We start from the raw sequence: 15,254 nt of genomic DNA, 5'->3' as shown, positions 1-15,254 counted from the left end.
TTTAAACCAGATTCATTCTTCTCTGGGCCTCTTCCCCCAGGATTTGGATTAACACCGTCCAACAGTTGAAGGGGATCCATCAGAAAATAGACCCCCTATGACCTTTAATCATTTCGGGTGGGCGAGAGATGCTTCTTTCTGGGCCACAGAACCTGGGATCAGGATGCCCTCATATTGTGGGGCAATGTGATGGTGTTGTGGAACTTAGTATGGTTATGTAGGCACCAAATATATATATTATCAAATATTTATTGGAAACAATTCAATAAAAAGACTTTAGCTTGACAGAAACTCTGGAACTGGAACAAGAAGCCATCTCTGGATTGATATTCCAATAAAGGACATTTGTGCTGCTATACTGTATTATTATCCATTATATATATAGCACCACCATACGCCAGAGTTCTTTATGTTCTACACCATTCTCTGCCCCAGTGGTGCTTGTAAAATAAGATTCCTATCTTACCGTGGCCAAGAACCCGTTAACCTTCTTGTATGTTTTGGATAGGGTTGCCACCTGTTCGGTTTTGACCCAGACAGTCCGGTTTTCAGAAGGACTTTCCTGGTCAAAACCTCCTGCCTGGTTTTTCAAATTAGGAAAACTGGAGATTGACATGACATTGGGCCAGTGATTTCACTGCCCCACCTCTTCCCCCGCCCCCCTGTGACATCACCACCCTGACAGTCCAGTTTTCAGAAGGGCTTTCCTGGTCAAAACCTCCTGCCTGGTTTTCCAAGTTAGGAAAACTGGGCAGGACACAATGAGATTGACACAACATTGGGCCAGTGATGACACTGCCCCACATCTTCCCCCGCCCCCCTGTGACATCACCACCCATTCCCTGCCGGCGAAAAAAGCCGGCAGAGGTGGCCACCATAGTTTTGGAGGTAACAAGAGCACTTATTTCTATTCATTGCTATGGGATTTTTAGATGGGACAGTGAACTCTAAGGGGGGGCATTTACAAACGTTTTTTTTTCATGCTTCGTATTTTTTGTGGCAAAATACAACTTTGATGTTGAAGAAAAATATGATTTTTTTGCGATTTATTATGCGACGAAACTGAGAAGAAAGTCTGAAAGCAAAAATACGCCATCTTAAAGCTGTCGAGATCATGTAGAAGTCAATGTCATATTTACAACTGGAAGGTCCTTCTTTGCTTCATGGTTTTAGAGTTTCCAGGGGGGTTTGATGACTATGAAAAAAAGTCACGTTTTCACATTTTTACTGCTTCTTTTTTCGTTCTTACTTTGTCAGTTCAGATCTTTCAATACATGACTAGATATTCGGGGTTTTAGTGGAAATGAAATTGTCCCCCCTCTTCTAAAAACCCCATAGGAATGAAGAGAAAGTGGGTGAATGTTTCTGCAGTGAGCTCTAATCTCACAATTTGATCATTCTGCCAATAAATAAGGCTCTAGAAGGCAAATTCTTAAATTTATACTCCATGGTTCAAAGTCCAAGGTGCTGTAACTCCCCGCAAACAACTCCAGTCTTCAGCACCTCATCCAAGCTGCCATGCTTATGATCAGGACAAACCAAAGATCTCCCAGTAGCACCCTGTAAAGAAACAAGAAAGATTAGTCCTACTAGCACTCTGTTATTGTTATGCTCAGTTCTCTCTGATACCAGTGCAAATATAACATTATACTGCTTAAGAGAGAAGTTGGCTGAACATCCATGATACAATGGTATCACCAGGACCATGGCCTGTATAACTCAATATATGGATATTCTTGGGCCTTATAAATGGTGCAACTTCAGTCCAGCATTCTAAGAACAACCCTACCTTCAGTAAACTCACCAACATCTTGAAAAACATTACCAGTTAGGGGTTAACCCAACTCTGGCTATAGCTGTAAGATCACAGAACATCTTGAAGGCTTCTTAAAGCAAGGCCTACACTACTTGTAGTGTTTTAAAGTGTGCGCAGTAAAGGAGATGTAGCTCCTATGCTACCAAGGAAACAATTACAAATTAATAAAATACGGCCATTGCTAATTAAAGCAGATAATCACAAATGATAATAGGAAAACAGTCAAGGAAAGCATGAAACTTACCAGCAGAGCGAATGGAAGAAGGACATTAAACTCAAGCCCTTGAGTGTTGGCCCATACGTGAATCCTATTCTTGCTGAGCCACTAGAGGTAGTAGAGACACTGGGAACATATTTCCCAATCCAGTCCCTATAGGCAGGCACATACGTATACACCCCTGGGTAGGCTGTATCTCCACAACCAATGCCAAAGCTCACCACTCCAACCAAATAAAAGTTTCCTCCATAAGAACAAACAAGGGGTCCTCCACTGTCACCCTGTCAAAAATAAATTCATACATCAATGGATAATCTGTACCATGCATGAAAATGACAACTTAGTCTCAGACTGGCCCTCCAGGATACCAGGAAAAACCCTGGTGGGCCCAGGGGTCAGTGGGCCCTTCTTCTTCTAACTACTTGGCCTATTTCATGGTCATTCCCTATTTCTCAATGAAGCAACAAGGCTAAATAGATGGAGTAATAAGCAAAAGACACTTGGGGAATAAAAAGGCTCAATGGAGATAGAAGTACAAATAATTTGGAAAGTGGACCTATGGTCTAAGGCTTTCTGGTGGGCCCCTGGCATCCCAGTTCTTCTGGTGGGGCCCTGGCATCCAAGTCCTTTTGGTGGGCCACTGGCATCCCAGTCCTTATGGTGGGCCCCTGGCATCCCAGTCCTTATGGTGGGCCCCTGGCATTCAAGTCCTACTGGGGAGCCCCTGGCATCCAAGTCCTACTGGGGAGCCCCTGTCATTTCAGTGCTTCTTGTGGGCCCCTGGCATCCCAGTCCATCTGGTGGGTCCCTGGCATCCCAGTCCTTCTGGTGGGCCCCTGGCATCCAAGTCTTTCTGGTGGGCCCCTGGCATTCCAGTCCTTCTGGTGGGCCCCTGGCATCCCAGTCCTTCTGGTGGGCCCCTGGCATCCAAGTCCTCCTGGGGGGCCCCTGGCATCTAAGTAATTCTGGCGGGCCCCTGGCATCCCAGTCCAACCTGAGTACAATGGCACATTCTAAACTATTGCCAGCTTGATATCTGTCATGTCCTAAATTTACAAAGAAATAATGTATGATATTAAATTTAGAGGGATAATTGTTTGCAGAAAAGGAATCATCTTTTGCAAAGTGAAAAAAATTAAATGTTAAATGGCAAAGGGAATTATTTGCTATGTAAAAAGTGTCATTTGGAAATAAAAAGTACTCCATAAAGTATACCTTTAAGGATTTCTTTATGACCAAATTACATATAAGTCTTGCAGTATTTGTAGTTGGGAGTTTGTCCTCCTTTGTAAGGATCATATGGGAAAATTTGCCCCTTTACAATGAAACACTTTATAAAATGTTGAGGCTTTAGACATAGATCCATAATATACAGGCAGAGGTTTTCCTGTTTGATGTTGAGGCTTTAGGCCTAGATCCATAATATACAGGCAGAGGTTTTCCTGTTTGATGTTGAGGCTTTAGCCCTAAATCCATAATATACAGGCAGAGGTTTCCCTATTTGATGTTGAGGCTTTAAGCCTAGATCAATAATAAACAGGCAGAGGTTTTCCTGTTTGATGTGGAGGCTTTAGGCCTAGATCCATAATATACAGGCAGAGGTTTTCCTGTTGGATGTTGAGGCTTTAGCCCTAAATCCATAATATACAGGCAGAGGTTTCCCTATTTGATGTTGAGGCTTTAGGCCTAGATCAATAATAAACAGGCAGAGGTTTTCCTGTTTGATGTGGAGGCTTTAGGCCTAGATAAATAATAAACAGGCAGAGGTTTTCCTGTTTGATGTTGAGGCTTTAGGCCTAGATCCATAATATACAGGCAGAGGTTTTCCTGTTTGATGCAAATATGGTTAATAAAGGCTTACATGCTGAGCTTCAAACTATGATGATTTACTATGGGTTGAAAATGTGTTTTACTTGACACTTAGAACCTCACTTTTTGCTTAACCTCATATTAAGGCTTTCACCAAAGGCTAGTAATTACTGACTGTGTGCAAGATCGCTGGGTACAAGCTGAAATATTTAGAATACATTTCGGAGGCACGGAACTACATTCATATCACACCATTATCATTCCCAGTTTTACCTGACCCTGTTGCTCGAACTTATCTAAACTAGAGTGTGTATTTTCCCTTTTATGTGACTCTGGGGCTCATTTATCAACACTGGCAAATATTCCCATGGGCAGTAACTCATAGCAACCAATCAGTGATTGGCTTTTTTCAGCCAGCTGCAGGTAGAGCAATGAATGCAACAATTTGATTGGTTGCCATGGGTTTGCCCAGTATTGATAAATGACCCCCGCTTTAAACAATTAAAGATGTTCTCTAAAGTGATGCGTTATTGCTTTTTCTTCACAAACCTGACAGGAGTCTTTCCCACCAAGGATGTCCCTTGCACATATCATCTGGTCCGTAATGTAAACACCGGTTATATTTGGGTCATAATAACTCCTGCATTGCTCCGCGCTTAGGATTCGCATCTGTACTTCTTGCAGGGTATTTGGACTTAGGGAAGCTACGAGGGGAAAAATGAAAAGAGACCACAGAATTTACCAACAGTTGATCTTCTTATAGTCCATCACTGATAATGGGCCATGCACCAATCGGTTGAACTTGAACTTTTTTCAATCTATATCAGCTATCTATATTAACTACGCAGTTATTTTGCACCCAAGTTGTCCCGTGGACTTCAACCTGGTTTGTTTGGTCTTCTAAACGAAGTTTCAGATCACCCACTGCATTGCCCCCTGTGCAAAGAACGCCACTATATCTTCTATGGGTATAGTAGTATTTCTACTTTCTTTCTAGCAAACAAAACTAGTTGCTTGCAGGTATTCGTCTCATAAACCGATGAGGTTTGAACCCCGTCCATGTCTGACGTCATGTTTCAGAACTTTCTATCTGCAACTGGTGCACCCATGCTCTAAAATGAGACATTCCCAAAGCCCCCAGGTAAGTCTTAATCCAAATTTATCATCTAAGACCTCAACCACTTGACCACCATACCGTACCACCTTCTGTTCTTCTCTATACCTTCTATTCTTGCCAATATTCACTATACACGATTGCTCATATTTAGACTTCTTCCACAACACTGAAGACCCTCATGAAACACTATTAAAACTTAAAAAAGGGGGTCACTCTGCGATGACAGTATACTAACTAACTTTATAATGGCTGTAGGTGTACGGCCAAGGGTCTTTGTACCTTGATCAAGTACCAATAACCAGAGCCAGGCCAAGTAGTATTGGCACCGAAGCCAACCCAGATCCCTGTCTGACCACAACCACTATCACTTCCGCTCTTCTTCTCTTCTTCTCCTGCTGATCACTCCCATCTAATGGTGTTTCCCTCAACCAGTTGTTTCCAAGGCACGTTCCTCCTTTGCCTACCCCTAATTCCAACCATGACATTAACTTGAGGTAGACCTTCGTTATAGGTTTAACCAATGTGTAACCGTTAGCTTGGACCAAAACAAGAACCAACCAGAGACTGCTTGTCATATGAACCAGCTTTATGCAAAAGAATCAGGAGGCAGTCTGAGATCTCAATCTAAGATTTTCTTTCTTAGATGCAATTCTTCTTTGACCTGTATTCTAACCAACCTCTAAAGCAGTCCTATAAAGATGCAATAATTATGAAAGACACCAGATGTCACCAAATTCCAGAAACAGAAAATATACTCACTATTAAATTCAGTAACTCCCCAGCCAGTCACCCAACAGCTCTGTCCAGGATTAAATATGGTGGAAGCTGTAGGCAGACAAACCGGAATGACGTAGCTCGTAAAGGACACGGCCTGTGTGAGCTCTGCAAGGCCAATATCATTAGTGATATCCGTGTCATTGTAATTAGGGTGTATATAGATGTTTTTCACAGAGACCGCCATTTCCTCGTTTTCATTTCCACTTAATTTGTTGGCTCCCAGAATAACAGCAAGACAGGAAGCATTCGACCTAAAAACAGGCAAAATCGGATTGGTTGGGAGATGCTGACCCAATGATTTGAGGATGGAATTGGAGGTTCTAACAGACACTGACCTTGATAAGCAATGAGCTGCTGACACGACCCACTTGCTACTGACGAGAGTCCCACCACAGCGGTATACACCAGGACACCACAACAACGCCTGCCAGGGGTACTTGCCCTTCTTTGCATCCTGCCCTCCCACAATGCGATCGCTGATTGCGACGGATTTTCCACAGGCTGCAGAGTTGTACAAGAATAGCACCATGTAAAACACTTTTAATCTGTATATATATATCACAAATATAAAAACTAGAGAGAAATCCCTCACAATGGGCCCTAGGCACAGAAGAAGGGTGGGCAACAAGTGGCTCTTGGTCACCATTGCCGCAGAAGCCCCAGACGACAGCAGATCAATGAAAATTATGTTGTTGTCTACAATTTCTGAGCCCTTCTGCCGCCCCCCCCCCCCCATGTACTCTCCATGAGATTATGAACTTACAATTAGTGATTTGCTTAGCCAAAAAATTTGCAAATACTTCAAAAGATTTGCGAAACGGCAAAAATGTAAAAAAAAAAGTCCACGACTATTCTTTTGATGCGCGACTATTCTTTTGACGCCCGTGACTATTCTTGTGACAATTTTTGGACCTGCGACTATTCTTGCGACAATTTTTGGACACGTGCCAAATTTTTCCGAGGCAATTTTTTTCATCCGCTTCACGAAATGCGGAAATTCTCAGCGACTCCATGCCTGGCAAAACATTTCGCCCATCACTACCTACAATGGATTGTTCAGCTATGCAAGATTTGGTCCGACCTCTCCAGTTTACTTGCCCCACAAACATACATACTTTTAACATGGACTTATGTGGTTTGCACACTCACAGTACACACATATAATTTGTGTATCCTTCATTGTGGGGGAAAATGGAGATTTACATCTGAAATTTACACTTTACACACTGCACTACTATATCACTAAATCACCCTAATGTTTCGGGATTTGGTAGACTGTGTACGAAAATATATGGTTTTCTACTTACAGTTCAGGATACATTAAAAACATGCAGGATGCTTATTTTGAAGGAGCGCATGTATCAGCCATGAAAATTTCTCATCACTGTTTTCATTTTGGGGTCTTGACGTGCAAGATACTTTGGTAATCTTATATATGTTGGGTATCAAACTATTCAGAAGACCCCTGGCATTCATATTTTGGATGTTTTATCTGCGTACCTAATGACATGTGGGAGATTTGATGCTGAAAATTGGAAGATTTCAGTACATTCCCAGAATTTGCATAATTTAGGAAAGTATGTTTGTATCTATAACTTTGATACTTTGAAATACTAATACTTATTTATCCATTTTGGATTTGGTAGAAAAGTATATGGTTTTCTGAGGTGAATTTATTTTTGTATGGCTTTACCCCACATAAAGTGCTTATTTTAAAGGAGCACATGTGTCAGCCATACAATTTGTATTCACTATTTTAATTTTGGGGTCTTGACATGCAAGACACTTTAGTGATCCTATGCATGAGGGTATCAAACTGTTCATATTTAGGATGTTTTATATTTATACCTAATGACATGTGGGAGATACTGTACAATGCTGAAAATTAAAAAAAAAAATATTAGTAGATTCCCAGAAATTGCTTAATTTAGGAAAGTATGTATGTATAACTTTGGTATATATTTATCTGTTTTGGATTTTGCAGAAAAGTATATGGTTTTCTGGGGTGAATTTAGTTTTTTATGGCTTTACCCCACATAAAGTGCCATAAATGTGCTTATTTTAAAGGAGCACATGTGTCAGCCAAACATTTTGTATTCACTATTTTAATTTTGGGGTCTTGACATACAAAATATGTTGGTAATCCTATGCATGTTAGGTATCAAACCGTTCAGAAGACCCCTGTTGTTCATGTTTAGGATGTTTAAGCACTGTACCTAATGGCATGTGGGAAATACAATGCTGAAAATTGGAAGATTTCAGTAAATTCCCAGAAATTGCTAAATTTAGCAAAGTTTTTCAGTTTAACAGTTTAATGTACAAATACATTTTTAACCATTTTGAATTTGGCAGAAAAGTTTATGATTTTCTTTGGTGAATTTAATTTTTACTACTTTACCTCACATAAAGTACCATAAATTTGCTTATTTTGAAGGAACCTATATGTTAGCCATGACAATTTGTATTCACTATTTTCATATTTGGGGTCTTGACATGCAAAAAAACTTTGGAAATCCTATGCATGTTGGGTATCAAACTGTTCAGAAGACTTCTGTTATTCTTATTTAGGATGTTTAATCTTTGTAGCTAATGGGATGTGGGAGATATAGTGCTGAAAATAAGTAGATTCAGTAGATTCCCAGAAATTGCTAAGTTCTACAGTTTGGTACATATGTAGCCATTTTGGTTTTGGCAGAAAAGTTCATGGTTTTCTGGGGTGAATTAAATTTTTTATGGCTTTACCCCACATAAAGTGTGTTGATGTTGAAGTAGCTGAAGTGACAACAATGCCAATTTGTAGGCACTTTATTTTGGGGTGTCTACAGGCCACATACTTTGGTAATAATATACTTATTGTTTTACATGTATTTTATTTGTTACAAACAACTTTGCAAATAATTTTTCTTATTTGGGCTTTTTCATTTATAAAAGGAGAAAGAGCAGAGGGAGATGCCATACCGCAGTACTTATCTGAGGATCTCTTTGTACACAACCCTCCCAGTCACCCAACTGCTTATGAGAAACTACGCCATACATTGATATTAGATATCAAATTATACTTACCCTTCTCAGCTTCACAAATTGTATAGAGACCTAAAAAGAGATTTTAAAAAAAACATCCTTCAGTTCATTGCATCCGTTGCAAATATGAGGATAAATATTATACAATAATAAGACACACCCTTCTCCTCTATTGTGTCTACACATTAGTAATGTGGTTTATATTCAGAGTGAACTAATGCATACCTTTTATTGTATTATTCTTAAAAACAATGAAACGATGAATTCATAGGTTAAAACAATAGAGTATACACCCTGACCTTAGGAGTGCCTGGTACTCGTGGACTGATAATTATATCGAACTAATTAGTCTTGTAAGAAGAAAACCATTTGGTCCCCCCCTCAAATTGCCATAAGGGCCTTATAAGGGTCATTTACTTCCCCCCCGGGCAGAAATGGGGTACTAAGGCGTGTCCTTACTATCTGCTATGGGGCAGGCAGTGAAGGCAGGGCCCAATAGTGGCCTGTATCCTGTCTAAGTTAGGGGACACTGGTGGGCAGGAGGCGGGATGTATTGTGCACTTTTTTTTACCTCTTATGTGTCCATTAAATTCCACCCCTTTAGACTGTAAGCTCTTGTGGGCAAGGACTGCTAATCCTCTTCTTAAGACTGTAGGGGTCATTTGCCCCACACTGTGTGCAAAGTGGAAGAAAAGGCTGCAATTGGCCAGTAGGAGGCATGTCAAGAATGCCCACTGGCCTCTCTGCCCCAACCTGAAGCTACAGCAAAGAGAGGAAGGCAGGGGGGCATACATAGGCATCCTCCCACCCACCTCCTTCCTGCCCCCTAATGAATCATTCTGATTCGCAAGTTAGGGAGCAAAAGAAGCCTGCGTAGGGCAGGCAGTAAGAACAGGCCTAGTTGTAGCCTAATTATGACCCCTAATTAGGGATGAGCGAAATCTTTCGTGAAAGTGCCTCAAAAATTTGCCGTGACAAAAATTCGCCAAGTGAGGAAAAAGTCACGGCGGTAGAAACATCACCGGCATGCACTCAACGGACTCCAGGACAGCGGTTGTAAAACTTCAAAAAGGCTTTATTCAAGGATCCAGACCTGACGCGTTTAAAAAAGTCACGGTGGTTTAAAAAAAAGATTAAGGAAAAAGTTGTGCGCTTCAAAAAAGTTGTGTGCTAGCCGCATTTCACAAATGTTTAACCGTTTTGCAAATTTTTCAGCAATTTCATGAAGCAAAACAGGACTGATTCGCTCATCAATATCCCTAATGTATTTTATCCATATGGTGACTCGAGTCTGCTCTGTATTTCAAAAACTATGCTAAAAATTAGTTTTCAAAAAGAGTTCCCAGCTCTCTCCCATTTCATAGAAAGTCAAGGCAATAACCATACCAATAATATACGATAATAATACCAGCGATATTCCTAGTATATAGAAGGCTTCATGTTAATGTCCTATGTGCTACGAAGCCACTTACCCAGGGCGAATAAGAAGAAAGCGCAGATTGAATGGAGCGAGTTCATGCTTCTCTGTAGCCGGTGCCCAGGTTATGCTTCCAAGCCATGCAGGTCATCCCGTATATCTATTGTCAGCTGTGGGAACTCCACCACACCCATTGCTGAATTAATCTTAGACATCTAATTAATCTGATAGGAACCACACCCTGACACTCTTGCTTGCTCATAAGTACGTCTTTTATAGGACCTGCCCCTTAATAGTTCCATGAAAAGAATCTTCAAATACTGCTAAATAAGAACAATATGCTGAGTAGGATAGAGTTACACCACAAAGCTAAGCCCTTTGGGCAAAGTAGGTTATGCTTGTTGTTTAATACAAGAACATAAAACTTAACACTCCCTGTGCATATTGGTATCTACAGAGCAAGAAGCTGACGTCATTTTGTCCTCTAGTACTTGCCCTTTGTCTTTTGTAGGTAACCAATCCATTTCCTCAGATTCTAGACCAGTGGTTCTCAACCTTCCTAATGCCGCGGCCCTTTAATACAGTTCCTCATGTTGTGGTGACCCCCAACCATAAAATTATTCCTAAAACCATCGGAAATATGTGTTTCCCGATGGTCTTAGGCAACCCCCAAAGGGGTCCTGCCCACAGGTTGAGATCCGCTGTTCTAGGCCAAGCTCCTTGCTGGTTTCAGTGAGCGTAGAAAACCATACACTAGATGGGAATGTCTTAATAGAAGGATGAGACAGCCATCCAAGGTTTGGTGGGGCACCTCTTATTACATCAAGTCCAATGCAGCCCCTTTTCTGGAATTAGGAGATACCCCTCAATAATTAAGTACCTACCCCTTAGCACTTGAGGTTTCTATTCAGCTTCATCTGTCATCAAGCTTAATCCTACTTGGGCCTACTAGACCTATCTATCAAACTTCTTCTGAAGGACCTCAGCTTGGGAAGCCAACTCCATCTGGCCATAGGTTTGGTCACAGAATTGCGATATAATGTGCAAGACATTCATTCAGAAGTGCATTAAGACATCTATTGATTTATTAAACACAACAGGAACCATTGATTGATACTAATTAAGGGACTAATTAAAAGACATGGAAACCTGTTCCTGCAGCAGTTAATCCAAGATCTTTAAAGCTATTACCTAGAAGATATCACTTCCTCTCTATTAGCGCTGAATATACTTGGGCTTGTAGCCAACACCGGCACATTAGAAGCCGTACGATTCTCCAAACTGTAATGACATGAGTTTGTCGCATGTATTCAACCAAGTCATCAATTACCCAGAATTCCATGCCAGATGTCATCTCTTCTCCAGTCTTTCATAAACAGCAACCAACCAGATGTGCCTATTGTGATAATCAGTTGTCCGCTCCATTTTGCTTACAAAATAAACATAAGATGAATCAAGGAGGGGCGAGTGCATCAGGGCTATGATGATGTCATCGATGATGTAGTTGGAACAAAAATAACAGCACTAATTTTCACGTGTGACTACATCGCCGCTAAGTAGGAGCAAGTTTGCCCTTTCACTTGGCAGTTTATTGGGGGCTTTCTATTAGGGATGCACTGAATCCATTATTTTGGGATTCGGCCGAACCACCAATCCTTTGTGAAAGGTTTGTCTGAATATGGAACCAAGTCCTAATTTGCATATGTAAATTAGGGAAAGGAGGGGCTAAGGAAAACCATATGCTTCCCGCACAGTAAGACATTTTCAAGTTCCGCGTTTATGTGACAAAAAGTCATATGATTGTAAGGACAAATTTGGTTTGGCCAGGAATCCTGCTGAAAATGGCTGAATATTGGCCAAATCCCGAACCGGTTTCTGGATTCAGTGCATCTGTACTTCCTTTAACCAGCTGGACATCAACCAACTCATAGAAACTAGGGTAGGGGTTGGCAAACTACGGCCCACGGGCCACATCCTGCCACAATTCGACCTGCCAACTCCACCCCCCTTAAAAGAATTTCGGGCCCTGATTGGTGGTTGCGCTCCGTGTGTGTGCGTTACGTCAGCACGCATGGGGCACAACCGTAAAAAGGGATGCAGCAGGGGCTGGGGTACAGAAGCAGCAGGGAGCCGCAGGTCGCTGGGGGGGAAGATGGGGGGAGCTGGTGGGAGAATGCTGAGGGGAGCTGGAGGATGCTGGGGAGTGAAGCTGGAGGATGCTGGGGAGTGGAGCTGGAGGATGCTAGTGGGGAGCTGGTGGATGCTGGGGGAACTGGAGGATGCTGGGGCGGGAGCTGCAGGATGCTGGGGAGTGGAGCTGGAGGATGCTGGGGGGGAGCTGCAGGATGCTGGGGAGTGGAGCTGGAGGATGCTGGGGCAGGAGCTGCAGGATGCTGGGGAGTGGAGCTGGAGGATGCTGGGGGGGAGCTGCAGGATGCTGGGGAGTGGAGCTGGAGGATGCTGGGGCGGGAGCTGCAGGATGCTGGGGAGTGGAGCTGGAGGATGCTGGGGCGGGAGCTGCAGGATGCTGGGGAGTGGAGCTGGAGGATGCAGGGGGGGAGCTGAGAGGCCCCATGATTTCTGATGGCCCATCTGTAAGTCAATGTGTCCCCTGAGCCAAAAAGTTTGCCCACCCCTGAACTAGAGAGTTTGAGTGACCAAATTTGGGTCACTGGCCAAGCCATATGTAAACCCTTGTTATCACGTGACCTTGAGTTGTGCACAAATTTGCTTTCTAATTGGGTTTCAGGATTCAGTGCATCCCTAATAGAAACCAATTGGTAATGTGAATTGTGTGAATCAGGGACTGGCTGTGGCTAAAAGTAGGCGGTTCTTATTAATATTCACCTTGCTATTGCCTAATGTGCGCTGGGTTATAGTCTGTGTATCTACAAAGTCTGATTTTATGGTTCATCCATAAAGGGCAACTTTGCCGCTGCTCCAAAGCAACTCAAATTCCTTTCTTAGAAGCCCAGATGACATATCTTTTGTTGACGTATATACTGTGTAATATATCTCGGTAACTTTGTACCTGTACAGTCATACACTTTATTCTACATGCGTTGCAATAAAACAGAGGAGCCAACCAATGGGTGTGGGACCTTAATTGTTTTATGGTATCTCTCTATACAGAGGGCAGATAAACCTTTGGGGAATCTGTCCCAGCAATTCTAAGAAACTGTCCCAGCAAAACGTTACTACAGGGGGATAACAATTCCAGTGAAGTTCCCGACAAGTAGGTTGTGCGTGGAACCAGGGATTTCATGCTGTAGAGAGGACAATTAATGGACTTTTTTGGGTTCATCTCTGGTCCTTTGCTGATAATAACATAATCTGAAGCCCATGGGGGGGGGGGGGTAACCAAATCTGGTCATAGACAGGCCAATAAAAGCTGCAGACTGAGGTGCCCCTTGTATGTGCCACTTGGGAGGTCCAGCCCAATAGATTTATTGGCAAATATCGCCAGGATATTGATCAGGCCGTCGGAACCAGGGAGCCAAGGGAGCTGTGCCAAGAGGGGCCCAGGGGTAAAAGCTTCTCAATAAAAACTGTCCCCAGCTGAAAAACATCTTCCACAGTGCTTGGATCGACCATGCCATTGGGAGAGGACCACATTGGCACATTCAATCCTCCTCCCTGCCACCTCTAAATGTGTAGAGATACCTCTTCCTTCTCTCTTGCACTTCACCAGCAGCTTAACTACTCTGGACCAGGCCCCCCTGCAAAAAAATCTGTGCAGAGTAGCAAACCCTACCAGCCCCTGCCCCCCTCTCTTCCCCAGCCTGCTCGCAAGCAGGCCACGAGACACGAGAGCAGGAATGGAAAAAGGGGGCCATGCAAAAATATAGAAAACAGACCCCGCAGTCCCTATGTTTCCAGCCCCCCCCCCCCCCCCCACAACTGTTGGGTCTGCTTCCTCTATTGTTACACTATTGTTACTATAAGCTTAATCATAACATGATTGACATCAATATAAAAAACCTGGTCCCCCCTAATAGCCACTGAAGGCTGCTCTTGTGGAGATCTTTTCACAGGTTGTTGAGGAGCCAACCAGAATCTATGCTATACTGGATCTAGTGATCTCTAATGGCCCAGAACGTATAGCAAATGTGCAAGTGGTTGAACCCCTGGGTAATAGTGACCATAATGTTATTTCATTTGATGTTTGGTGCAGGAAACAAATTTACACGGGGGCAACAAAGACAATGAATTTTAGGAAGGCAAATTTTAGCTCCTTAAGGGCAGCGCTTCAGGGCATAGATTGGGGCATTATGTTTTCTGATAAAAACACAGAGCAGAAATGGTTGTCATTTAAAATGATATTAAATCATTACTGTTCTCAATTCATTCCATTAATAAGAAAAAGTAGAAGTGTTAAGAATCACCCTATGTGGCTTAACTCTGAGGTAAAGAAGTTAATAGGGAGAAAAAGGAAAGCTTTTAAGAAATATAAGTCAGAGGGGACAGTAGCTGCGTTTAATGAATATAAACACTATAACAAGTGTTGTAAAACAGCAATCCGGAAGGCAAAGATAGAAAATGAGGAGCGCATCGCGGCCGAGGCCAAGACTAACCCCAAAAAGTTTTTTAAGTATATTAATAGTAAAAAGATGCAGGTTGAGGGTGTGGCCCCATTGAGTTATAATAACAATATGGTTACAGCGGATACAGAAAAGGCAGATGTGCTTAACTAGTTCTTTTCTTCTGTGTATACAGTAGAGGAGCCAGTGGGCCAAGTCCCACCCAATAGCTGCACTGTTGCCTCAGCTCCAACTACACAGTGGTTGGCACAGGATATGGTGCTTAAAGGGTTACACACAATAAATGTAAACAAGGCACCGGGGCCAGATGGAATACACCCTCGGGTACTGAGAGAGCTAGGGGCAGAATTGCAGTGGCCCTTGTTTCTGATATTCTCAGACTCGCTCTCATCAGGTATGGTACCTAGGGATTGGAAGAAGGCGAATGTCATTCCTATTTTAAAAAGGGAGTAAGATCTCAGCCTGGCAATTATAGGCCTGTAAGTCTGACATCCGTGGTGGGCAAGTTATTTGAAGGCTTGTTAAGGGATCACATACAA

General features: G+C 42.6%; 1 protein-coding gene across 1 annotated transcript; it reads right to left on the bottom strand.

Annotated features, from left to right (window-relative positions):
* Positions 1-1,018: 1,018 nt before the first annotated feature.
* On the bottom strand, positions 1,019-10,291 carry LOC101732100 (trypsin-3). The gene is made up of 7 exons (XM_031893645.1): positions 10,230-10,291; positions 8,800-8,829; positions 6,072-6,237; positions 5,719-5,987; positions 4,392-4,546; positions 2,061-2,314; positions 1,019-1,560 (listed from the first exon to the last, which is right to left on the bottom strand). The coding sequence occupies exons 1-7, from the start codon at positions 10,273-10,275 to the stop codon at positions 1,497-1,499; spliced, it is 984 nt and encodes a 327-aa protein (XP_031749505.1). The 5' UTR covers positions 10,276-10,291; the 3' UTR covers positions 1,019-1,496.
* Positions 10,292-15,254: the final 4,963 nt, after the last annotated feature.

Source organism: Xenopus tropicalis, chromosome 9, assembly GCF_000004195.4.
Source record: "Xenopus tropicalis strain Nigerian chromosome 9, UCB_Xtro_10.0, whole genome shotgun sequence".
NCBI lineage: Eukaryota > Metazoa > Chordata > Amphibia > Anura > Pipidae > Xenopus > Xenopus tropicalis.
The sequence above is the reverse complement of the archived record's forward strand: the minus strand, read 5'-3'. Positions and strand labels throughout refer to the sequence as shown.